The following is a 23,387-nucleotide window of genomic DNA, read 5'->3' on the forward strand; positions in this document are numbered from 1 at the left end:
CTTGAGATAGAGAAATCAGATTTCCTTCCAGAGTCATTTCTGTAGGATTAGCTAAATCTTAGATCCACACTAACCCTTCACAAAGCTGTCAAGATTAGTTAGAATTTATTTTATTCCAGCAGGGGGTTTATGGTTTCCTTTCCAAGAAGGATTATATAGATATATACGTATATATTTAGGGTGCCGTAGGTTACCAAGCAGCTCGCTTAGGTGGGGAGACAGGGGGTTGGTTCTGGGATATATATGCATGTGATCTTGTTTGTCTGCGAGCATATATAATAAAAAAAATGGCCCAGGAGGTTGGATAAGAAGCTGAGCTCCCCCCCGACACACACACACACACACACAACCCTCCAAGAAGCCAAAACGTTAGTTCTGCTCCATATTTTCCCTTTGTCGCCGTTTTGAAAACTAGTTTCTTGGTTCCATTCCCAAAAAGTCAGCTCTCTCTCTTGCAGGACGGCGTGGCTGAGGTCCCTTGAGCAGGATGTCTTCCGAAGCTCCTTCAGGCATAGTAGACCTTGGGAAGAGGACCCTCAAGAAACCGTGCTCCTTCACAATTGAGAACATCCTCTCCGGCTCGGCTGAGCGAAGACCCCCTGTCCTCCTCCCGTTCTGCTTCCGAGGGATCTTGGACTGTGAGCCCAAGGGGCTGTGCTCTCTGGGGGGAATGGCCGCTGGCCCCCTGCAGCAGCAGGAGGAGGAGGAGGTGGAAGAGGCAGAGGTGGATGCTGTGCCTTGCGGCTGCTGCTGCTGTGTTCATAGCGGTCCCTACTCCTGGCAGGACGCTGCAAACTGGCTCAGTGAGTATCCCTGTTCGCTTGCCATCAAAGCCTGAAGCTGGCTGCTGCAGGGAGCTGTCAGCCGAACTTTGGTCTTTGTGTTGAGCTTCGCAGCTGCGCGCGGGATTCATTTGCCCTACTCTGTATAGTGTAAAGGGGAGGGGGAGAGAAGTTTGGGAGAGGGTCATTGGGTCAGCTAAGGATGTGGGAGAAATTCCATTCAGTTTGCGTTTCAAGTCGCAGCTCCGCAATGTGCAGCTTTCCGAAACTATACCCAAACAGGAATGCAGCGACCCTTTGAAATTTGCACTTGGCAGGAGAACTGCGTTGTAAAATGGATAGAAGTGTGTTTATTTATATAACAGCTCCCAGAGTCCCTGGGAAAGGGGATCGATCATTAAACCACGGTGGGAGTTGTAGCTCTGCTGATGACTCCCAGCACCCTTCACAAACGACAGCTCCCAGGATTCTTTGGGGAAAGTCATCACGCAAGGGTGCTTCACATGTACAGTGCAGATGGGACCTTTGAGTCGTGGGTAAAGGGAGAGACAAAGGTAAGCTGGCTTATCCATCACACACATGGGGTGTAAATGGCCTGTGCATTTTAGAGCTCTTGGTCACTCAAGACCCCTCCTCTACTTCAGTTAATGCTGTTTCCTGCAGTTCACAACTTTTCTTTTTCCCTACTTTAAATGTTATCACGAATCCGCTGCAGGCTGACATAAAGGGGATATCGCAATCAGATAAAATCATTCAAACCTTTCCCTCTTCTCTCCGGTAAAACTGACAAGGTTGGAAACCTCTCACAAATAACCGATTTGTCAGCCTCACTGGAGGGCAGAGGAAGGGTGGTTGTGAAAATGACAATATAACCCGCCAGGGAGAAGCTGTTTTGGGCAAAAGTGAGACCAAAATGTGTAGAATTTACTGGGAGAGGGGAAAGTTGGGTGGAAAATGCTCTCTAGGTACAGTGTACCTTTTCACCTGTTTGTTGAGCTTTCCGTCCCAATTTGTTAGCAGGGAGACTAGATGATGTTGCCTGATTAATAAGCATTCATTCTGATTTGTTTACAGAGAGGTTAGATGTTGTGTTGTTATCCCACACTTTCCAGTGCATTTCTCTCTCACTTTCCGTATCACAAATACTCTAATCTCTTGGGGAAAGTAGGTTTGTTGTGCAAGACCTCCCAATCAACTATAAATAAGCAACCGACATTTGCTGGTATGAGATTAAATCTCCCACCTGAAAACAGCAACAGCCTGGAGGCACCCAGTATCTGGTAATGAAGAGAAACTGCAGCTCATTTTTGAGGCAATATCTACCAAGTAGAATATAGATATAAAAGGGGTGCAATGTGGTCCCATAGATACAAACATATTGCTGTACACAGATATTGTAGTGTAGTAGTACTAACAATATCTTCCCCTGGAAAATCTTAAAGAAGTTATGAAGGTGTGTAGCAAGATATCAGGCTATAAAATAATTGATGATAAATCAGAATGGCTTGGGGTAAATATCACAAACAATTAAAAAAAAGATCTTATGGAAGCAAGGAAAATTGCATGGATAAATGAGCAAAATGGAAAATATTTAGGAATATGGGTTGTGAACCACTTAGATGAAATAATAAGGACTGGTTGTCAAAATCTGTATATAGAAGTAGAAAAGGAACTGGGATCATTACATACATCATGGTACGGGTGATTATAGACCTTGAAGGTGTAAGTATTACTGAGAAACTGCAATTAAGCTGCATGGGAAGATACATCAAACAGAATTTGGGTTCTGTAAACGTTTTAGGGTGCTGGCTAACTCCAGCAGGGATGGGAAACTGGTTGTCCTCCAGATATTGATGAACAACAGTTCACATTTGCCCCAGCCAGTATGGCCAGTAGCCAGGGATGATGGGAGATGCAGTCCAAAAACATTTGAAAAGTCAAAGGTTCCCAAGCGCCACCCTAGATATCTGAAATGTGGGTTGGTGGGCTCCACCTCTCTTTTGGGGAGTTTTTAAGCTTAACTTTCCTATTTGCAAGTGTTACAAAATGCCAATAAACCACCCCAGGGAACTCCTTCCAAAGGGAATCAAGGCCAGGCAAGCACAGGGCCTCTGCCATGTCTGGCATAACACGATGGACCAGGTCATTAAACAAAAACATGTTTTGCTTTTTGCATAAAAGGCAGAGGCGTAGGAAGGGGAGTGCGATGGAGGCGGACTGCCCTGGGTGTCATCACTGAGGGGGGTGACATTTGGCGCGCCACCCGCCCGCAACTCCCAAGACGTTGGGAGAAGTGGGGAGCTGCGCCACTTTGCCAGCCACCTTCCCCCCCTTCTCCCTTCGTTTTGACAGCTCAGGGGAGGCTTGGGAGACATGGGCAGGTGGTGCACCATTGCCCCGCATTCCCAGGCTGCTGGAGGAGGCTGGCAGGCAGGCAGGGAGAGGAAGGAAGGAGGCAGGCGAGCAAAGAAGCAGAAGGGGTAAGGAAGGAGAGAAACAAAAGCTCCCTCAACTCAGGACCCAAACCCTGGAACGTACCGGAGGAGAGGTGGGATGTGAGAACAAAGTTAGGGGGGGAGTTTTAAGTGCTTATGCTGACAATGTTAAGTAAATAAAACAGAAAATACTTGCAACTGTAAGTATCTTATTTTTCCTTTTTTAAAAATAATTTCAATTTGTGTGGGGGAGGTGACAAAAAAATTTCCGCACCAGGTACCACCTGGCCTTGCTACGCCTCTGATAAAAGGCAAACCTGCTGAAACCCAAACTTTCCCTTTAGCAGACGCAAGGTTTCCCTGGCCCATGCGGGTTTTCCATCCCGTCGGCAGGCCGTGCAAGAACCCTCGCGGGAGCCAGAGCGAGCTGCAAGCTTTCCACCAGATTCAGCGCCGGACCCGTCGCCACCGCACCATCTTCACTGACGACCAGCTGCAGGCCCTGGAAGCCCTCTTCCACCAGAACCAGTACCCAGATGTCATTACCAGAGAACACCTGGCTAACCGGATTCACCTGAAGGAAGAGAGAGTGGAGGTAAGCACAGTGGTACCTTGGTTTACGAATTTAATCCGTTCTGTAAATCCGTTCTTAAACCAAAGAGTTCTTAAACCAAGGCATGCTTTCCCATAGCAGCAGGGGACTCAATTTACAAATGGAACACACTCAACGGGAAGCGAAACATGTCTGCTTCCAAGGCATAGAGTGGGTGGGGTAGAAATAATAAATTATTATTATTATTATTATTATTATTATTATTATTATTATTATTATTATTATTATTTAACCTAGGTTCATCAGTTTCAGTGAGTCTACTCTGAGTAGTGCTAACATTCGCTATGGCCCATTGAAATTAATGAACCTAGGTTAGTTGTGCCCGTTCACTCTAATACTGGATAAAACCCATAGTATCTTTTAAAGAGGAAAATCATGTGTCGGATTGTGGACCAATTTTTCCTCTCTTTGTTGTGGGGGCACTTTTATGAAACACACAGGTTTGGTTTAAGAATCGGCGAGCCAAGTGGCGGCATCAAAAGAGAGCTTCGGCTTCGGCGCTCGTCCTTCAAGGTGCCAAGAAGTCTTCTGAGGGAAACTGCTGATGACTGGGAATGAAGGCTGGATTTGGCAAGTGCTGAAGGTCCCATTGGCTTCTGCGCATCTCGGCGGGAGAGAGGGAGGAGAAACGGAACAGCGATACGAAACGGGGAGGAATCGTCATGATTTATTAAGAGGAGAAAGAAGAGATGGTATATTTTCAAGGAGGGGCGGAATATAATGTGTTCAACCCACTGTAACAAAAAATTAATAAAATAAATGATCCCTAAGACATGTTTGATCTTTTAAAGCTTAAAGTAAGGGTGCGACTTAGAGCTCCTTCTGCTTTGGATGCAGAAGTCCCAGGTTCAACCCCTGACACCTGTCTGAAATCCTGGAGAGCAGCAGCTGCCTGCCAGTGTAATCAATGCTGAGCTGAATGGGCCAATATCTGACTCCATATAAAGCAACCTCTCCTGTTTCGATTTAATTCAGCCCTTTGTTTTGAGCCAAAAGGTTCAATCCCATGCATCTCCAGGTAGGGTTGCAAGTGACCAAACAGCACTGGGCAGTCATACCGACCAGCCATTTTAATTTCCCACAATGCCCCAGGAGTGAGGCTACATCGGGGCATTGTGGGAAACAAAAAGGGCAGCTCATTGCAGAACTCCGGTACTGCTAGGGTCCAGTGTCAGAGGAGGGGCCTATAAGTAAGAGCTTGGCCCAGGGTCCCATCTATCTGAAGTCCACCCAATGCCAGATATCAAACTTGGGGACCTTCTGTGTGCAGATTGTGTGCTTTGCCACTAAGCCATGACCCCTCCCCACCTTTTAAAGTATAGTGGTACCTTGGTTCTCAAACTTAATCCATTCCAGAAGTCTGTTCTAAACCCAAAGCGTTCCAAAACCAATGAGTGGTTTCCCATGGAAAATAATACAAAATGGATTGATCCATTCCAGACTTTTAAGAACAACCCCTAAAACAGCAATTTAACATGAATTCTACTAACGAGACCATTGATCCATAAAATGAAAGCACTAAACAATATACTGTACTAGAAAATAAATAAAACAGTATTGTAGATGATAATTTTTTTTCCTTAGCTGCACTGAGGATAGTCATTGTTTGGATGGGGGGCTTTTATCCATTTCCGCAGTCACACAATCAATCAATCAATCAATCAATCAGTAGCTGAACCTGGTTCCACGAAGTCACAAAAACAAATTAATTGAGAAAGCCTCAAAAGCAGAAACGCAAAATAAATAACAAAAACAAAAGCGCCAAACTTAATCAGTTCTGGAAGTCCGTTTGACTTCTGAAATGTTCAGAAACCAAGGCACAGCTTCTGATTGGTGCAGGTGCCCCGGAAACAATAGCTGACAGCTGCATTGGACATTCAGCTTTCGAAAAATGTTCGGAAGCTGGAACACTTACTTCCGGGTTTTCGTTGTTTGGGAACCAAGGCGTTTGAGAACCAAGGTACCAATGTACATGAAGTGGGACCTACATATCTCCTTCTGCCATCAGATGCCCAATCCCTGATTTGGGAATGGTCTTTTAAGAGAGGCCCCATGGAACATGTGTACTCCGTATCCACGGGGCCTCTTTTAAAGGACTCACACTGTACATGGGGTAGAGAAGAACATAGGAAGCTGCCTTATACTCAGTGCCAGATTTACATATTATTGCTAAAAACTGGCAGTGATCTACCCCCTTTTTGGGGGGTTTAGGTCAAAGTTGCTGAGCTTTTTTTAGGGAGGCAAGCCCTGCTTTTGGGGTTCAGCCGTTTTTATGGGCTGCAGGGCTAAAATGTTGGGCTTTTTTAGGGGAGCCAAAGTTGTTGAGCTTCTTTGGGGGGAGCCAGTGGTCTACCAGTGATCTACCAGAGACGTCCAGTGATCTACCAGTAGATCACAATCTACCTGTTGGTCGTGCCTGAGCTATAGCTTAGGGCCAATTCTTCTTCTTCTTCTTCTTCTTCTTCTTCTTCTTCTTCTTCGCATTCTCCTCTTTGCAGAAGTATGACTACTGGGCCAAGCAAAAGGCATTCCTGTTACGTGTATGAAGCCCTTACATGTTCACCTTAAATGTTCACTTGCCTGCTTCGATCTGCTGAACTGGCACTATTGCAGGTGCTACAGGTTGCTCACCCTGAAGTAAGCAGGAGTATTCTGATAAATGACAGACAAATAGAGTTCAAGGGAAATCACCTTCATTTGATAAGTTATGGTCCCCAGTCCAGGCGGACTGAGGCAAAGTATGCAGCTCAGTCCAGGCTTTTATACATTTCGAAAGTGTCAGGGAACTGTCCCCAGCGCAGCACAAGGTGGTGGAAGGGCTCTCAGGATGCTACAGAGAGCCCCGATCTACAGAGAGACTCTGGGATATTGCACACGGTGACTTGCGATGTCGATCACACACAGTCTGCAGTCCGCAGTCCGCTGGCAGTGGGAGTGCAGTATGGGCATGCCTTTAGGTTGACATCTTATATTACAAATATGACATTTCCAAAGTACTGAAAGCTATTTACAAAAGACAGACTTAATGTCTTCCCTTCTGCAGTGCTGGATGGCAGAATGAGACGAGTTCCTTACCAGGACAGACTATGCTTGTGTGACCAAGACATTGACTCTATAAAACATATTTTGCTGCACTGTGTGAAATTTGAACAAACCAGGGCTGAAATGATATTATCAGAGGCTTACTATGTCAGCTTCCTACTGGAAGACCGGACAAATGACAGAACATTAGCAGTGGCGAAGTTTCTATCGGTGGCGGCAAGAACCAATAATCCCTATTCCAAAGTCTGTACAAAATGCTTATGTAACCTGAAGGCGGGCTGTCGAAATTGGGCACTGTTTTTAATGAATTGTTGGGTCGCTGGACCGTAATAAAGATTGTTGTTGTCACATTTTAAAAAGGTTACTGTAGTGGTAGAAAAGGTTCAGAAAAGGGCAACCAAATTCCATCTAGGGCTTGGAGCTACTTCCCTATGGGGATAAGTTACAGCATTTGGGACTTTTCAGTTTAGAGAAAAGATCTGCAAGAGGTGACCTGATAGAAGTTTATACAGTTCTGCTTTGCTTGGAGAAAGTGGATATCCTTTCCTCTCCCATGACGCGGAAGTCGTGAATATCCCATGAAGCTGGATGTTGGAAGATTCGGGACATACAGGTAAAACTAAAAAAATTAAAATATCGTGGAAAAGTCCATTTATGTAAGCAATTGTTTTCATTAGCTACTGGAGTTTAATATATGAGATAGACTCATGACATGCAAAGCGAGATATGTCAAGCCTTTATTTGTTATAATTGTGATGATTATGTCGTACAACTAACGAAAACCCCAAAGTTGAGATTGTTAATTTGGGGTTCTCATCAGCTGTACGCCATAATCATCACAATTATAACAAATAAAGGCTTGACATATCTTGCTTTGCATGTCATGAGTCTATCTCATATATTAGTTTCACCTTTTAAGTTGAATTACTGAAACAAATGAACCTTTCCACGATATTCTAATTTTTCGAGTTTCACCTGTATATGAATCAGCACATCGTTCATGCAGCACATACCGTATTTTCTGGCGTATAAGACTACTGCGTGTATAAGACGACCCCCAACTTTTCCAGTTAAAATAAGGAGTTTGAGATATACTCGACCGCAAATTCTCCACCCAGCGTATAAGACGACCCCCGACTTTTGAGAAGATTTTCCTGGATGAAAAAGTAGTCTTACATGCCAGAATATACAGTAGTTACTCTCACTCCCACAGGAGGCAGGGATGGCCGTCAATTTGCATGGCCTTGAAAGAGGATTGGACAAATTCAGGCAGGATGAGGCTATCAGTAGTGACTGCCCAGGATGGCTAGGTTCTTCGCAAAGTGTCAAATTAGCTCATTACAAACATGATCCACGTGAACACAAACATTGAAATATCTACTTCGGCTTCCTTGTCTTTCTTTCCATATTGTGTAGAGACGTGGTGGCAGGGAGATAATTTATTTTGGTTTGCATTTTAATGAGAGGATCCCAAATTTGCATGTCCCAATGCAAATGCATGAATCAAAACTCTGCTCTCCTTTGAAATCTGCACTTCTCCAAATCTAACAATGCAGTTCTTGAACCGCAGATGTAAAGAACATGAACATTCGTGGAAAAATAAATACAGAAATAAATTTTATAAAGAGGAGGCTGTCTGCAATCGTGCCTATACTACACTAAACTGTTTACAAAATACATCTATTAGGAGAAACAAGCATGAAAATACATTTGAATTTTCAGACAGACGGAAGAAGAATTCAAGACGAATAAAAGAAAGCACTTCAAGCAGCACAGTTAAGCTGTGGAACTGGCTCCCAGGAAGAAGGCTGTGGCGTTCACCCCTATAGGTTCTCCAAGGGTTAACTTGGCAGGGAGGAGCTCGGCCAATGGGAGCTCTCCAGGCAATTAGAGTGTGGAAGGATGGCAGTTAGAGAGGATAGAAAAGGCAGTTAGAGGTTAGAAGTGAGACAGTTGAGTTGAGTTAGGGAAGGATAGAGAGAGGGAGATAGAGCCAATGAGCAGAGCTAGAGCAGGTTTAATACTAAACAGGAGGCATTAGGGATAGTTATTGGAATACTGGGTTGAGAGTTGAAATATACTTATCTGAATAACCATACAGTTATACTAAACATTTCACCAAGTCATTTGAAACCATTACGCTTTGTACAACAATAAAGAAACTTATGTTTTATTTTACCAAAATCTGAATCTGAAGTAAGTTATTCATTTGCCAGAGTGAATATACTGGCTGGTGGCAGCGGAGATACCATATGTCGTTGGGGCAGTTACCAATAGACCGTTAAACGTCCGGGGGATCAATCAGGGTGAGGGGTGTGGCCTGGGGAGATTTTAGAGGACTGGACAGAGAGACTTGGAGGGCCACATTGGATCCCAATTGGACTCCAAGTGGCGCCAATGGAAGAGATACTCCAACCCTGCAATGCCGACCAGCTGAACCTCGGCTTCCAAACAGACCCGGAAGCTGCATTTGTTTGGAAACACCTAACGGCTTACACTTCTATGGCGACGGATGGAGCGAGGCGTCGTTTCCTGACTAGGCGATTTCCCCTCTCACAGAGACTACAAATCCCGAAGGCCTTTGCGGTTCTCCACGCCCTTTACCCTGCAGTGGGGAGGAAAAAAGGAGGTGGGATCTAGCCGCCCCGCTTCCGGGCGTCGGGGGTCGCTGTTTCCGGAAGTGAAGGCGCGTCGCTCCGTCCGGGCCTCTGCGTGCGAAGGACCCCCCGGCTGCGTTGCTAAGGGCGACCGAGGCGCCGTTGCTGGGATTTTCTGGGCCTGGCGGGAGAGATGGGCGAGCCGGGCCCCGCCGCCGCCGCCTCGGCCAGAGCGCTGGTGCCTGTCCCGGCCGAGGCGGGCGCCGTGGCTGTGGTGAAGGAGGCGGCCCAGGAGGCCCCCAAGAGCAGCAAGAGGGTCCTGGACGAGGAGAGCTACATCCAGGCGAGCGAGGGGAATGGGAGCGGGGGGTCTGGCGGGGTGGGGGGTCCGGTGGGAGGGGGGGTCTGCCGGGGCCTTTCCTCGTCCTTGGTTTTTGGAGAGACAGTTGTGCGGGGTGGTATTGTTTATTTATTTATTGTAGTGTGGGTTATTGGGGTTTTTTCATTTTTATCATGTATTTTGTGGTTCTATATATTGATTTTATTCTGTGAACTGCCCAGAGACCCCTGGGTGTAGTGCAGTATGTGTGTGTGTGTGTGTGTGTGTGTGTGTATGTATGTGTGTGTGTGTGTGTGTATATATATATATATATATATATATATATATATATATATATATATATTAATACATACATACCGGTACACTAGAGGGCAGTAAGGAAGGCAGCATTGCAGAGCAACCAACAAACTTGGACCTTCAGGTGTTGGCTTGCTTTAGAAGCAATATCCTGCACATATTTCTTTAGAAGATAAATAAGTAAATGTGGGTGATGCCAACAGACAGACCTTATAAAGTTGTAAGTCTGCTCGTCATGATGGCTGTTTTCTGTATCCACTGGTGACGACGGTTACATTAATTTAGGCCAGCTGAGTTTTGGATCAAAACATTTTTTTTCTTGGGGTGCAAAACAAGGCATTTATTTATTGATTTTATTTAATTTATATGCTGTCCTATACCTGCAGGTCTCAGGGTGGTTTCTTGAGTACCTTGTAAGATGGAATACATTGCTAAGGTGTCACAGCACAGGGTTGAAGGTTTGACAGGCCTGGGCCAGCAAGCTGCTTTACTTAAGCTAAATTTCTGAGGATCCTGCCACGCAGACCACAAAATTATATTATGTGTTCCTTAATTTTTTTTATTTTCCTCCTACCCTGAAACATTGTTAATTTGGTGTTTTAACAGAGTTTGGAGAAAATAATCCAAAGGGATTTTTTCCCCGACGTTGAGAAATTGCGTGCTCAGAAGGACTATCTAGATGCTGAAGAAAGTGGTGATTTGGAGAAAATGAGACAGATAGCCATCAAATTTGGCTCTTCCTTGGGGAGAACTTCCAAAGACACCCCTGCACCGTGTAAGGATTTATTTGGATCTTTGGATTATTGGTGTTGATGTTTATTGTATAGTTTTGAACATGTTCCTTTGTCATTTTGGGGGTGTCTTTATGATTTGCAAAGAATACCCAGTAGAGCAAATTTATACGCATCGCCAAAACCTGCACATAATGCTGCTGAATACTTTTTGGGTTGTTTTGCTTTTTTTTTTTTTTTTGGTTTTCATTTCATTCTTTTCTGTTTCTTGAAATAGTTAGAGGCAGCATTTATGGAACCTTTGGCCCTACAAGTGTTGCTGACCTACAGCTCCCATCAGCAAGTGTGGCCAGGGGTGATGGGATTTGTAGTTCAGCAACATCTGGTGGTCCAAAGGTTCCCTACACGTGATATATGATATCCCCCTTTTATCCTGTGAGGTAATTAGGTGGATGGGGGATGTGCTAATCAAGTACACACTCTGTACTTTGTGGCTCAGTGGATATTTCAACCGGAGCCTTGTCGGAACAATACATTCCTAAATCATTGCTTTTTCAAAAACACTTTTGAACAGATGTTACTCCAGCCACGTTTGAAACACCTGAGGTTCATCCCGGTGACCCCTCCACATTGAATAAACCCAAGCTCCCAGTAAAAACTACAGAGGAAGGTAAGAAATTCTCATTTTGCTTGTTTGGGTTGTTCTATAAGTTGCTGTTTGGTTTCAGGGCTGAGGATGTGAAACAATTCCTTCTGGCATCCCTAGTATTAAAAATTGGGAGCAGCTGCAGTTTGGTGACACAAGAGCACATGGTTTACATGCAAAAGCATGGGGAAATCCATCCTTTGAAGGACTGAGGCAGGACTTCCAAGTCTTATCTGTGTGTGTCCCCCCCCCCCCCCGGGCTTCCTACAGGTGAAACGGAGGAAGAAGAGAGCAAAGATGCTCTGCCCAGCCTGGACAGCTTCTTGGCAAAACACACCAGCGAGGATAACGCTTCCTTTGAGCAGATCATGGATGTGGCAGAAGAGAAGGAGAGAGCCAGGCATTCATGGCTCTATGATGCAGAAGAGGAATTTGCCCAGGTGCAGGAAAGAGCTTTGTGTATCTCCATTATTTAAATAGCTCCATGTAGGAGACTGATCTTCCCTTGGTAAGAGAGGACCACCAACACAGCCCTCCCTTAAGACTTTTAGATTGCGTTCTCTTCTGAAATGATCACCTATTTCCCTGAAGCATATGCAGCAAACTCACTCTAGCTAAGCAATCTGGTCATGGTCAAGTGCTTGGGGCCTGTAGATGAACCGGTATGTGCCATACACACAGTCTTGACTTCTAGTGGAAAAAAATGGGATTGAGCCCTGTTTCGACACAAAGCGATACACAAAGTAATAAAGTAACAAAGTAAGGCATGCATTCTCCACACTGAAAAGTAAGATACTAATTATATACCGGTACTCCCCAAGTAAATTGCAGGCCCACTGAATTTGCACCTTTTCACTCTTATGTGCTACCGTTTGTGCCCATCACTGAAGATCTTTGTCAAATCTGTTTCAGCGGCACCAGGAGCAGATGGCACTTCCGTCAGCAGAAGAGCAGCAGGCCCTGGCGAATGGGAAAGCTGGGGTGGAGACATGGGAGTACAAGGCTAAGAATTCCCTCATGTATTACCCACCAGGTGAGCTCAGTGATGTCGCAGGAGTCTCCAGCAAATGGAGACGGCCAAATGGACCGATAGCTGTAAGTGTGTGTTTGTATGTGCACACACACACCGGCAAGATTCCCTGCAGCTTCTTCCCTGTGTGTCTTCTCATCTTTCAGTACCTTTTCAAAATTAATCATTTTGTTGGGCCTAATTGATCATTGCTGCCTTTGAGGTGCTCCTTCTGAGTTCTAATATTATGGGGTGTGTGTGTTGGAATATTGATTCATTCCCTGCACCACTGAGAGATGAGCATGAAAGTGTAATTATGAGAAAACGCATCCTTGGTTCTTCTATTTGAGTTTTCATTCTTAACTTACGGGAGTACATTTTTCTTTTAAAAATTGCAAATGGCAAGACTTTTGTTTACAGCTTTGATATCAGGTCTTCGGTCTGATGCTAATGTTCTGCCTTTTCCAGGTGTTCCTGAAGAGGAGAATGTGTTTAAAAAGCCACGGGAAATTGTCCACAGAAACACCCGTTTCCTGAAGGATCCGTTCAGCCAAGCCTTGAGCAAATCCCAGCTCCAACAGGCAGCAGCACTCAATGCTCAGGTTGGAGAGCTGATTTAACTTTCCCACATCCACTTTATTTGAAATTGGCATATTTTCCACATTTCCTCTACTTACAGATGGATACATATAAAATTATATATTCCACCCCCCCCCCAATACATGCAGCTGAGGGAAAATTCTACCCTTACTAGCTTTAAGCAGAGCATCTTTAAAGTCCTTCAATTGATTAAATGCAATTTTAAATAGGAAAGAGGGCTGGTGAGTTCCAGTGGAGAGAGCCTCTTGCAGAAGACTTTGCTGTTCTCTGTTTATATTGACCGTCAGTGGTTGCATTTGCATTTTGCAGAAAACCATGGTGAATGAACAGGAGGGAACCACAGCAAGCCATGGATGCAAACACCTTTGCTCCTTGTTCAGCTGGGAGGATGACTTTGGAAGCTTTTTCTCCTCCCCTATTAATCACAGCTTGCCATATCACCCAGACAGGGGATCATGATCAGTTGCAAAACAGCTTCAGATGTGGGTGTTGAAGGTGACTGGATTAAAAACTATTGTATTGTGTTTAATGCCTTTCTATACTGCTCAATGCCTTTCTATACTGCCTTGTCGTGGCGAAGGGGCTTGAATTACTCAGGGAAGCTATGAGCTATGCCGTGCAGGGCCACCCAAGATGGACAGGTCATAGTGGAGAGTTTGGACCAAACGTGATCCACCTGGAGGAGGAACTGGCAACCCACTCCAGTATCCCTGCCAAGAAAACTCCATGGACAAAGTGAAGGATAGGCGTGCCTGGCGTGCTCTGGTCCATGGGGTCACGAAGAGTCGGACACGACTGAACGACTGAACAACAACATACTGCTCAACTGTTGGCCTTTGCCAGCGATGTACATAAAAATTAACCATGCTGAGAATAACTCAATAAAAACCGTAAAACCAAACAGAAACGCAAACACTACCTTTTAATGCCTGCTTGAATAAGAAAGCCTCTGTCGTGCATCTTAAGTTCAGCAGGGAGGGCACCTGTCTAATTCACTTTGGAGGGAGTTGCAAGGCTTATGAGCCGAGTAATTCAGCCACAGGGGACCTCCAGCTGAGACTCCCCCAAGGATTTTAGTGATTAGACAGGGATAAAAAGGATCAGTCTGTTCTTAACGTATCCTGGACTAAGTTGCTAAAGGGCCTCGTAGATGAATACAAGAACCTCAAATCTGGCTCAGGAACATTAAACCACAATTCCTTGTCTGGATGACAGAAAAGGCTAGGTTTAAGTAAAACCTATGAGTAAAAGCTTTTGAAGTCCCTCTGCCAGCCAACCAGAAGGGGAGTGTGTGATCCGAAGGATTGTTGTGGATCTTCCTTGCTTATGTGCAGCGTGCTAAATCTTGGTTTAGCATCAGGTGCCAATATGACCAGTGAAGTATATTGCCAAACATTATATAATACGTAATCAAATGATCAAGTATCAGTTTTATTTTTACTGAAGGTAGGGAGCGGGGAGCTTCGTGCATGATCTGCCTTAGAGGAGTTAAAGAGCGAGACCCTATGTACTAGATGGCTCAGGATTAAGTGGTATAAATATTTAAAACAATTTTTTAAAAAAGATTATAGAATGTTAAGCAAGCTTTCTGAATCTGTGTAAGCAATTGTTACCAAACTTTTCTTTTTTTTTCCTTTGCGAAATCTAGTACAAGCAGGGTAAAGTCGGTCCTGATGGGAAGGAGCTCATACCCCAGGAATCTCCAAAGGTCAATGGATATGGATTTGTGGCCACGCCCTCCCCAGCTCCCGGTAAGAAGAGGCCGGGGGGGGGGGGTGGAATACCGAGATAGCCCCCCCCCCGCCAAGTCCACAAAACCTTGTTCGTTGGGAAAGGGCAGTTTCAGCCACAGGAGCTAATTCTGCAGGGTTATGGGGAAGAAAGCATAGCTTTCTAACAGGCTGAAGCAAGGGGATGGCTCATGGAGTAAATAATTACATTGTGATTCCTGGCATTGGCTAGTAATACTGAGCACATAGTGGAGAGAGTGTTTGTGGGCAGTCAGCTGGGGTATGGAGAGGAAAGGGTGCCTGTCCCTTTAACTCTTTATTACTGACCCACTTAGCTAGGGTCAGGCTGCATAGCGATTGGGGAACCACGATTCCCCCCCCCCAAAAAAGGAAGGTCTTGTGGATTTAATTGAAGGCCACCACAACCACACTTTAAGCTATAACTGGCAATATTTAAGCAAATAGCCTGCTATCAGTCCATCTCATTAGACTTAACTTCTGAAACTCTATTTATAGGTGTGAACGACTCCCCTCTTATGACGTGGGGTGAGATTGAAAGCACCCCTTTGAGGTTAGAAGGCTCAGACACACCGTATGTAGACAGGACCCCTGGACCAGCCTTCAAGGTATTTAAAGGGCGAGTTTCTCAGAACATTGTTTGCTGTGCAAACTGAGTGGAGCCTGGCTGCACAAATGAGGTTGTGGCTTTCGACTGGGGGGGGGGAGTTGGCTCAAATAGGATGTCAGGTACTGCAGTTGCCACTTGGGCACCAGAAACATCTGTTCTAGCCTTGGGCATATTAAAGCCCAGAGCTGTGTGCACCAGTAGCCAGCGGGAACAAAGTGACAAAGGCAGTGGGGAATTAACTCGTGGGTCTTCTCCTGTTGCCCACTTCCTATGGTGAAGGTAAGGGAATCTTGGTGCCTGGTGTTTCTTTTCCCTGTTTCAATCCCATCACCCACTGCAGAGCCATCTGGGCCCAAAGGCTTTAGAGCTCTTCTGCTGCCTTTGCAGTACACCTGCATTTGCTGTGATAAGTGGGTGAAAAGGTGAAGAAGAAATGAGTGTCTCTTAGCAGTCAAAATTGCATGCAGTGGGAGGGCACTGATGGACAGCAGTTATTATTAAAGCTATTCAGCACATCCAAGTTTAGAGATCCGTGTCTCATCTTTGCACTTGAAGTGTCTTTTCTGTAAAAAACAAACAAAAAAAAACCCACCAGTATACTTCTTGCAAAAGCAAAGCAGCTCTAAGAAGGTGGCTTAGATAGAGGGTGTTTCAGTTTTATACTCTTGGGTATTTTTTCAGTTAGGTGAGAAGGGTTATGTGTGCAGCTTTCTGTTTCCACTTCAGGGCGACGTATCAAGTTCTCTCACCACCATGTACTTGCCCAGTTGCCTGGGAGGTAGGTCAGGCTGAGAGATGGTGACTAACCTCAGATCACCCAGTGAGCTTTGTCTCATACCTGGAATTATAACCCAGGTCTCTCTGAACCAATTCATTACTCTGAGATCCATTACACTGAGAGCCAGTGTGGCGTAGTGGTTAAGAGTGGTAGACTCGTAATCTGTGAACCGGGTTCATGTCTCTGCTCCTCCACATGCAGCTGCTGGGTGACCTTGGGCTAGTCACACTTCTCTGAAGTCTCAGCCCCACTCACCTCACAGAGTGTTTGTTGTGGGGGAGGAAGGGAAAGGAGAATGTTAGCCGCTTTGAGACTCCTTACGGTAGTGATAAAGCGGGATATCAAATCCAAACTCTTCTTCTTCTAGCCCAGGGGTAGCTGACATGCCCTCTGGATGGTGGATTCCAATTCCCATAAGTCCTAAAAGCATAACTCAGTAGTTGAGGATGATGGGAGTTGTAGTCAGGCAGCATCTAGAGAGCCACAGGTTCCCCTACCCCAGCCCTACACTCTAAGGCAGGGGTCAGCAAACTTTTTCAGCAGGGGGCTGGTCCACTGTTCCTCATACCTTGTGGGGGGCCGGACTATATTTTGGGAAAAAATATGAAGAAATTCCTATGCTCCACAAATAACCCAGAGATGCATTTTAAATAAAAGGACACATTCTACTCATGTAAAAACACGCTGATTCCCAGACCATCCGCGGGCCGCATTTAGAAGTTTGGGGACCCCTGCTCTAAGGTCTTTTACTGCCCTAGTTTGAGTAGCACTGTTGAAGAGTTTGGAGCACATGGTGTAGAGCTTCTGTGTTTGCCCTGGACATGTTCAATGCAGGGATGGGAAGTGGAATCCAATAACATCCATAGGTTCCCCACCTCTGGCTACATTGCTTTCATAGCAAAAGCACAAGTGAGCAATGAACCTATGGCTGGAAAGATGAGTTTCTCATGTAGCACTGGTAATTCCTGCTCTTTTCCCAGATCCTGGAGCCTGGTCGCAGAGAGAGGCTAGGGCTTAAGATGGCCAACGAGGCAGCTGCCAAGAACCGAGCAAAAAAGCAGGAAGCTTTAAGAAGAGTCACGGAGAACCTCGCCAGGTGAGACTTTGCTAAAATCAGGGGCCTCTTTCCCAAAAATCTAATTGCAGCATTCAAGAGGAAAAACACACTGGGGGGGAGAATAGGAAGACTTGGCATTTTTAGAGCGCCAGAATGGCTGACCTGAATTTTGGCTGTTGGTTTTTAGAAGCAAAGAAATTGGATGTCGTAGCTTAGTGGTAGATACTGAATGCTCTGCTTCATCTGTTCTTCAGATACCTTTTTGGTAGCCAGGGCTATGTCTGGGAGGTAAACAATCCTCTTTTCTGGGTACTGTGTGAATTGTAGCTCTGTGAGGGGAATAGGGGTCTCCTAACAGCCCTCAGCAGCCTCTAGAGGAAGCCATGACTGTTTAAAGCGGTGCCACGATGCTTTTACATGGATATTGCAGATAGAGCCTTACCTAGTCACAACCAAACAATGCAAGTTGTCTCTTAGCTAAAATTATTATTATTATTATTTTAAAAAACCCATGTGTTTCTTCTTCTTCTAGTCTTACTCCCAAAGGACTAAACCCAGCGATGTCACCAGCCATGCAGCGCTTAGTAAACAGGACTGCCAGCAAATTCACAGACAAAGCCCTCAGAGCCAGCTACACCCCATCCCCTGCGCACCTGAGCACACCTGGCTACAAGACCCCGGCAGGTGGGCCGCAGACACCAACTGTCACCCCAACTTCCAGGACAGCGTCTCAAACACCAGGGACTCAGGACCCCACCTCAATCACAGACAATCTGCTGCAGCTGCCTAAAAGACGCAAAGCCTCGGATTTTTTCTGAGGAACGGCATCTCTCTCTCTCTCCTCTGCAGGGCCCTGCGTAGCAGAGTATGTGGATATAGCTGACAAAATAAACACAATAGTGACAAGAAGGGCTGCCCAGATTTTCAGGATTGCTTCTACCCTCCAATCCTGTGTTGCTGCTGCACTTTTGTCAGCTGCAAGGAGTAGCAAATGTAGAAGAAGCCTTTTTTGGCCAGGCATCAGGTTTGATCTTTGTTGCCTTCTGTGCTACATGAGCCCAGGACCCAAGGAAAGAAAGACTGTAGCCGAAATAATGTACGTGACACGAGCCTTTCTAAAGCATTTTGAGCGGTTTTACAAAGGGGGCCTTGTTGGTTGCGTTTAGGTGCCTCTGATTCTGTCCGTGCAGGCGTATGTTTTTATTTATTGAACACAGAAAGCCTTTGGATAAAGACTCAGCACGAATGTGAAATAGCGGGTATGCCTGCGGCTCTCAGCATCACTGCTAGAAAAATTCTGATGAATATATGGGAGCCACTTTCCAGCTTTACATTATTCATCCAGGGAATGACTTTCAGGCTGCTTCTCAGTGACATGTGGCATTTGGCAGATGTGGAGAATTGGTATTTCTGCTTGGGAGGGCCAGAGCTTTTGCTCTCAGATGCCTACAGGAAGCCTGACTTTGGTTATGGGATGTGTAAGTGTGATATCCCCCAAAGCTGGAAAAGGTTGGCTTTATTTTAAAAAATAGTAATTTATTTTTGTATATTTTGCTCTTCTACCAACAGTATCCACACTTGGTAAAGCATATAGTATATAATCAATAAAAAGTACATGTACAACTGAAGAACTATGTGTAAAAGTAATAAGAACAGAAAACCTAAATAAAAAAGCCAACAGCAACCGAGGTAAAACATGTTGCAAGTTAAAACTGGGAGCAGTATTAGGAAGTGTTAATATATTGAATCTTCAGGGAAATGTGCTTTCAGTTCTAGTGAAAAGCTCACAAAGTGGGACCCTGATTAATTTTGGGATTGGCAAAGCATTCCAGAGACCGGTTATTGCTGTAGCCTTCAAATGTCATTGGACTCCAGCCCCCAGCATCCTTGACCATTGGATATCCTGGCTGGGGCTGATGGGAGTTGGAATCTTAACAACATCTGGAAGGCCCCAGGTTGGCCATCCCTCTACTACAGGGTGGGCTTTCCAGGCAATGGAGTTCTGGCCTTAGAAAGCCATTCAGTTAGTCTCTCTCGGAACCAATAAGTCATTGTGTGTTAATGATTTCAGGTGTGCAGAGATGGGTGGCGCTCAGAATTCACTGCACCACTTGTCTATATCAGAAGAACATAAGGGCTAGCTGGATCAGGCCAGTGAGCCGTCTAGTCAGCATCCTGTTCTGGAAAACCTACAAACAGAACCCGCTGAAGAAATACAACCTGTGCCGTTAATAATGGTAGTGCAGCCCGTACAGCACATAGGCAACAATTATTCACACAATAAATATTTTTGTCCAAAGACAATTTTTCACCATTTATCAAGTTTGTGTAAATAAGACAATTACTTACAATGTGCCATGAAAACTTAAAGGTAAAGGTAAAGAGACCCCTGACCACTAGGTCCAGTCGTGTCCGATTCTGGGGTTGCGGCGCTCATCTCCCTCTATAGGCCGAGGGAGCCGGCGTTTGTCCACAGACAGCTTCCGGGTCATGTGGCCAGCATGACAAAGCCACTTCTGGCGAACCAGAGCAGCGCACGGAAACGCCGTTTACCTTCCCGCCGGAGCGGTCCCTATTTATCTACTTGCACTTTGATGTGCTTTCGAACTGCTAGGTGTGCAGGAGCTGGGACCGAGCAACGGGAGCTCACCCCGTGGCAGGGATTCGAACCGCTGACCTTCTGATCAGCAAGCCCTAGACTCTGTGGTTTAACCCACAGCGCCACCTGGGTCCCTTTTCATGAAAACTTATAAGCTGTCTAAAATGAAGTGAACTGGCAATATCAAATTTTACTGAGTTCTTACAACTTATTGATTCAATTTTTCTTTTTTAAGTAAGTTCAAGAAGAAGGTAGGTAAGTTCAACGATGTTCCCGATAGTTGTGAAGTGCAGGTGGAAGACAGGGTGCCAGCTTTCTATCCCTGTTTCGCCCTAGCAGTCCATAAGGTTGAAGAGCTGCTATTTCACCCCCGACAGGGCCAATTTGTTGGGGTTGGCGGATAGCCTACTCCCTGAGCAGAGTTTTCTGGACTTCCTCAGTAGTCTCGAGCCATTAATGTATCTATTAGTGATAAACGTAGTTATAGAAACAATTTCTTGGCTTAAGCATAAAGAACTGAATAGCTTGGCTTAAGCCAAGAAATTGTGTCTATAACTAAATTTAGCACTAATAGATACATTAATGGCTCGAGACTACTGAGGAAGCCCAGAATACTGTGCTCAGAGAGTAGGCTATCCACCAACCCCAACAAACTTGATAAATGGTGAAAATTTGTATTTCAACAAAAATATTTATTGTGTGAATAATTGTTGCCTATGTGCTGTATGGGTTGCACTACAAACATGACCTGAGCACAAGAGCACTCTCTCTTCTGGTTTTTAGCAACTGGAATTCTAAAGCATTTCTGCTTTCAACTGTGGAGGAAGAGCATAGCTATCATGTCTTATTAGCCCTGATGAATTTCTCTACTATTCTAAAGTCATTTGTCAGTGGCCATCACTGCCATAACTGCCTCTTGTGGGAGCAAGTTCCATAGTTTTATCTATGCACTGCGTGAAAAACTTTCTTTTATGCGTTGTGAATTTTCTAACTGTTGAGTTTCTTTGCCTTAAGAGTTCTAGTGCTATGAGAGAGGGAGAAAAACTCTTCTCTATCCATTTTCTCCATGCCGTGCATCGTTTTATAAACTTCGGTCATGTCACCTCTTAACTTGCCTCTTTCCTAAACTCAAAAGTCCTAAATGCTGCAACTTATCCAGAGGTTTAATGAAAGTTGCCATGACTCTATAGTGCAAGGGTTACCAACAACATTCAAATCTCATTTTTCCCTACTTGTGTGAGCAGGTTTTTACTCCTGTAAAATAAAATCAGGCAGAGATTAGTTAGGGTATTGTACATTAAATCATAATAGCAAGGTCAAGGTATCTCTGATCTGTCACTTACTGACTTTGTTTTGTTAGACAGCACCAGAAGAGGGGAGACTTGAGAATATATAACATTTCCAGGATGATTCTTAATACCATCTTAGCAAAAGACAAATATTGGGGGGCCACCAGGAGCCCATTTTTTTTTAACCAAGAAACCTATGGCATGGATAGGAAAAGCTGTGGCCCTCTGTACATTCTTGGACTCCAGCTCTCATCATCTCTGATCATTGGACTTGCTGGTTGCAGTTGATGGGTGTTGGAGTCCATTAGTATTTAGAGGACCACAGCTTCCCCATTCTTTTCTGATAGGCTTATTCTCACTGGAGGAATGCCTATGAAAAATTGTTGCAGGAAACGAGTCGGTTGGGACTTCTTGAGTCAAATGCACACTGTTCTTGCATTTCCGCTGTACAACTTTTTCACATGTATTTCTTCCTGTAGACCAGTGGTGGAGGAAGTAAGTATCAGTAAGCAAGGCATTGCAAAATCAACTTTCTCAACTATTACTGGACGTCAGAATATATATATAAAAAAAACCAAGTTGTGTCTGTGCTTAGAAAACCCCGACAAAAACAATAAGCAAACTTCACTGTTTCACTGTCCAGTTGCAGATGTTATTATGACTATATTCATGCCTTAACGTTTAAGCACTATGATACCACTTTAAATAGTCACAGCCCCCCCCCCGAAAGAATTATGGGACCTGTAGTTAGTTAAGGGAGCTGAGAGTTGTTAGGAGACTACTGTGTTCACAATTCCCAGAGTGTACCTGTGAAAATGAATTGACTATTGAACCACTCGACTGTAGCTCTGAGAGGGGAACCGGGTTGTATAGGCAGGTTTGTTCTGTTTTCAAAAAACAATGTGTATTATTGACAGGAGGGAAAGCAAAGCTCTTATTTCCCCTACAAACTATAGGCCCAAATGTGCTAGGTAAACCTATGTCATGTCCACACCACAAACTTAAGCCGTTCTAACAATCAATGCAGAACCTGGGGTCCTCTAGATCAAGTTTTTGGGCTCCCACCCCCATCAGCTGTAGCCAGCATGGCCAATGGTCAGGGATAATCATTGTGGCTAAGCAACATCTGGAAGACCCGACTGCCCACCTCTTTGGCACAGCATCCTTTGGGGAAAGTGGCACTTTAGTTGGCTTGGCTTGGTGTGGAGGGGAGCTGAATCTGCAACACAGTAAGCTCCAAACCTATATCTAAATAACCAGGTGAATTTCAGGTAGCTTAGCAGGGAATGGTTATTCCAGTCTTTTTCTGGTTTGTAAGGCTCTCTACCAGAAATTGTACAGTGGTACCTTGGGGACGTGGGTGGCGCTGTGGTTTAAGCTACAGAGCCTAGGGCTTGCTGATCAGAAGGTCGGCGGTTCGAATCCCTGCGACAGGGTGAGCTCCCGTTGCTCGATCCCAGCTCCTGCCCACCTAGCAGTTCGAAAGCACGTCAAAGTGCAAGTAGATAAATAGGTACCGCTCCAACGGGAAGGTAAACGGCGTTTCTGTGCGCTGCTCTGTTTCGCCAGAAGCGGCTTTGTCATGCTGACCACATGACCCGGAAGCTGTACGCCAGCTCCCTTGGCCAATAAAGTGAGATGAGCGCCACAACCCCAGAGTTGGACATGACTGGACCTAATGGTCAGGGGTCCCTTTACCTTTACCTTTACCTTGGTTCTCAAAAGCCTTGGTACTTGAACAACTTGGAACCCAAACACTGCAAACCCAGAAGTAAGTGTTCCGGTTTGCGAACTTCTGGAAGCTGAACATGCTCCGTTTTGAGTGCCGCACTTTTTTTTTGAGTGTTACACAGAGGTCTGTCTGTTTTTGCTATTTATTTTGCATTTTTGTTTTTGCGGTTTTTTTTGGTTCGTTTTTGCGACTGTGTGGAACCCAGTTCAGCTACTGATTGATTGACTGATTGATTGATTGTGTGACTGAAGTACATTGTTTATTACTTTCATTTTATGGATCAATGGTCTCGTTAGATAGTAAAATCCATGTTAAGTTGCTGTTTTAGGGGTTCTTTTTAAAAGTATGGAATGGATTAATCCATTTTGCATTACTTTCTATAGGAAAGCACACCTTGGTTTTGGAACGCTTTGGTTTTAGAACGGATTAAGTTTGAGAACCAAGGTACCACTGTATCAAGGAACCGATTGCTTCTTACAATT

The 23,387-nt window shown here is 44.9% G+C and overlaps 2 protein-coding genes across 3 annotated transcripts; both read left to right on the forward strand.

Annotated features, from left to right (window-relative positions):
• The first annotated feature begins 427 nt into the window (after positions 1 to 427).
• GSC2 (goosecoid homeobox 2) lies at positions 428 to 4,567 on the forward strand. Of its 2 annotated transcripts, none has more exons than XM_033174661.1 (3): positions 428 to 803; positions 3,562 to 3,812; positions 4,271 to 4,567. In XM_033174661.1, the coding sequence occupies exons 1-3, from the start codon at positions 488 to 490 to the stop codon at positions 4,373 to 4,375; spliced, it is 672 nt and encodes a 223-aa protein (XP_033030552.1). In that variant the 5' UTR covers positions 428 to 487; the 3' UTR covers positions 4,376 to 4,567. The 2 variants fall into 2 exon arrangements, with proteins under 2 accessions (XP_033030552.1, XP_033030553.1); XM_033174662.1 differs by having other exon boundaries at positions 3,565 to 3,812.
• Positions 4,568 to 9,549: 4,982 nt separating this feature from the next.
• On the forward strand, positions 9,550 to 18,969 carry ESS2 (ess-2 splicing factor homolog). The gene is made up of 10 exons (XM_033174840.1): positions 9,550 to 9,812; positions 10,713 to 10,881; positions 11,412 to 11,507; positions 11,754 to 11,923; positions 12,396 to 12,516; positions 12,961 to 13,094; positions 14,741 to 14,843; positions 15,339 to 15,448; positions 17,209 to 17,324; positions 17,818 to 18,969. The coding sequence occupies exons 1-10, from the start codon at positions 9,663 to 9,665 to the stop codon at positions 18,101 to 18,103; spliced, it is 1,455 nt and encodes a 484-aa protein (XP_033030731.1). The 5' UTR covers positions 9,550 to 9,662; the 3' UTR covers positions 18,104 to 18,969.
• Positions 18,970 to 23,387: the final 4,418 nt, after the last annotated feature.

The sequence above is a fragment of the Lacerta agilis genome, chromosome 17 (assembly GCF_009819535.1).
Source record: "Lacerta agilis isolate rLacAgi1 chromosome 17, rLacAgi1.pri, whole genome shotgun sequence".
Classification (NCBI taxonomy): domain Eukaryota; kingdom Metazoa; phylum Chordata; class Lepidosauria; order Squamata; family Lacertidae; genus Lacerta; species Lacerta agilis.

Excerpts from the sequence above, each read along its gene's own strand:
- GSC2 (XM_033174661.1), top strand. The coding sequence starts at position 488 with ATGTCTTCCGAAGCTCCTTCAGGCATAGTAGACCTTGGGAAGAGGACC. Across the intron at positions 804-3,561 it reads GGACGCTGCAAACTGGCTCA|CAGACGCAAGGTTTCCCTGG; the intron begins GTGAGTATCCCT and ends CTTTCCCTTTAG. Across the intron at positions 3,813-4,270 it reads TGAAGGAAGAGAGAGTGGAG|GTTTGGTTTAAGAATCGGCG; the intron begins GTAAGCACAGTG and ends TGAAACACACAG.
- ESS2 (XM_033174840.1), top strand. The coding sequence starts at position 9,663 with ATGGGCGAGCCGGGCCCCGCCGCCGCCGCCTCGGCCAGAGCGCTGGTG. Across the intron at positions 12,517-12,960 it reads CCTCATGTATTACCCACCAG|GTGTTCCTGAAGAGGAGAAT; the intron begins GTGAGCTCAGTG and ends TGCCTTTTCCAG. Across the intron at positions 14,844-15,338 it reads CACGCCCTCCCCAGCTCCCG|GTGTGAACGACTCCCCTCTT; the intron begins GTAAGAAGAGGC and ends CTCTATTTATAG.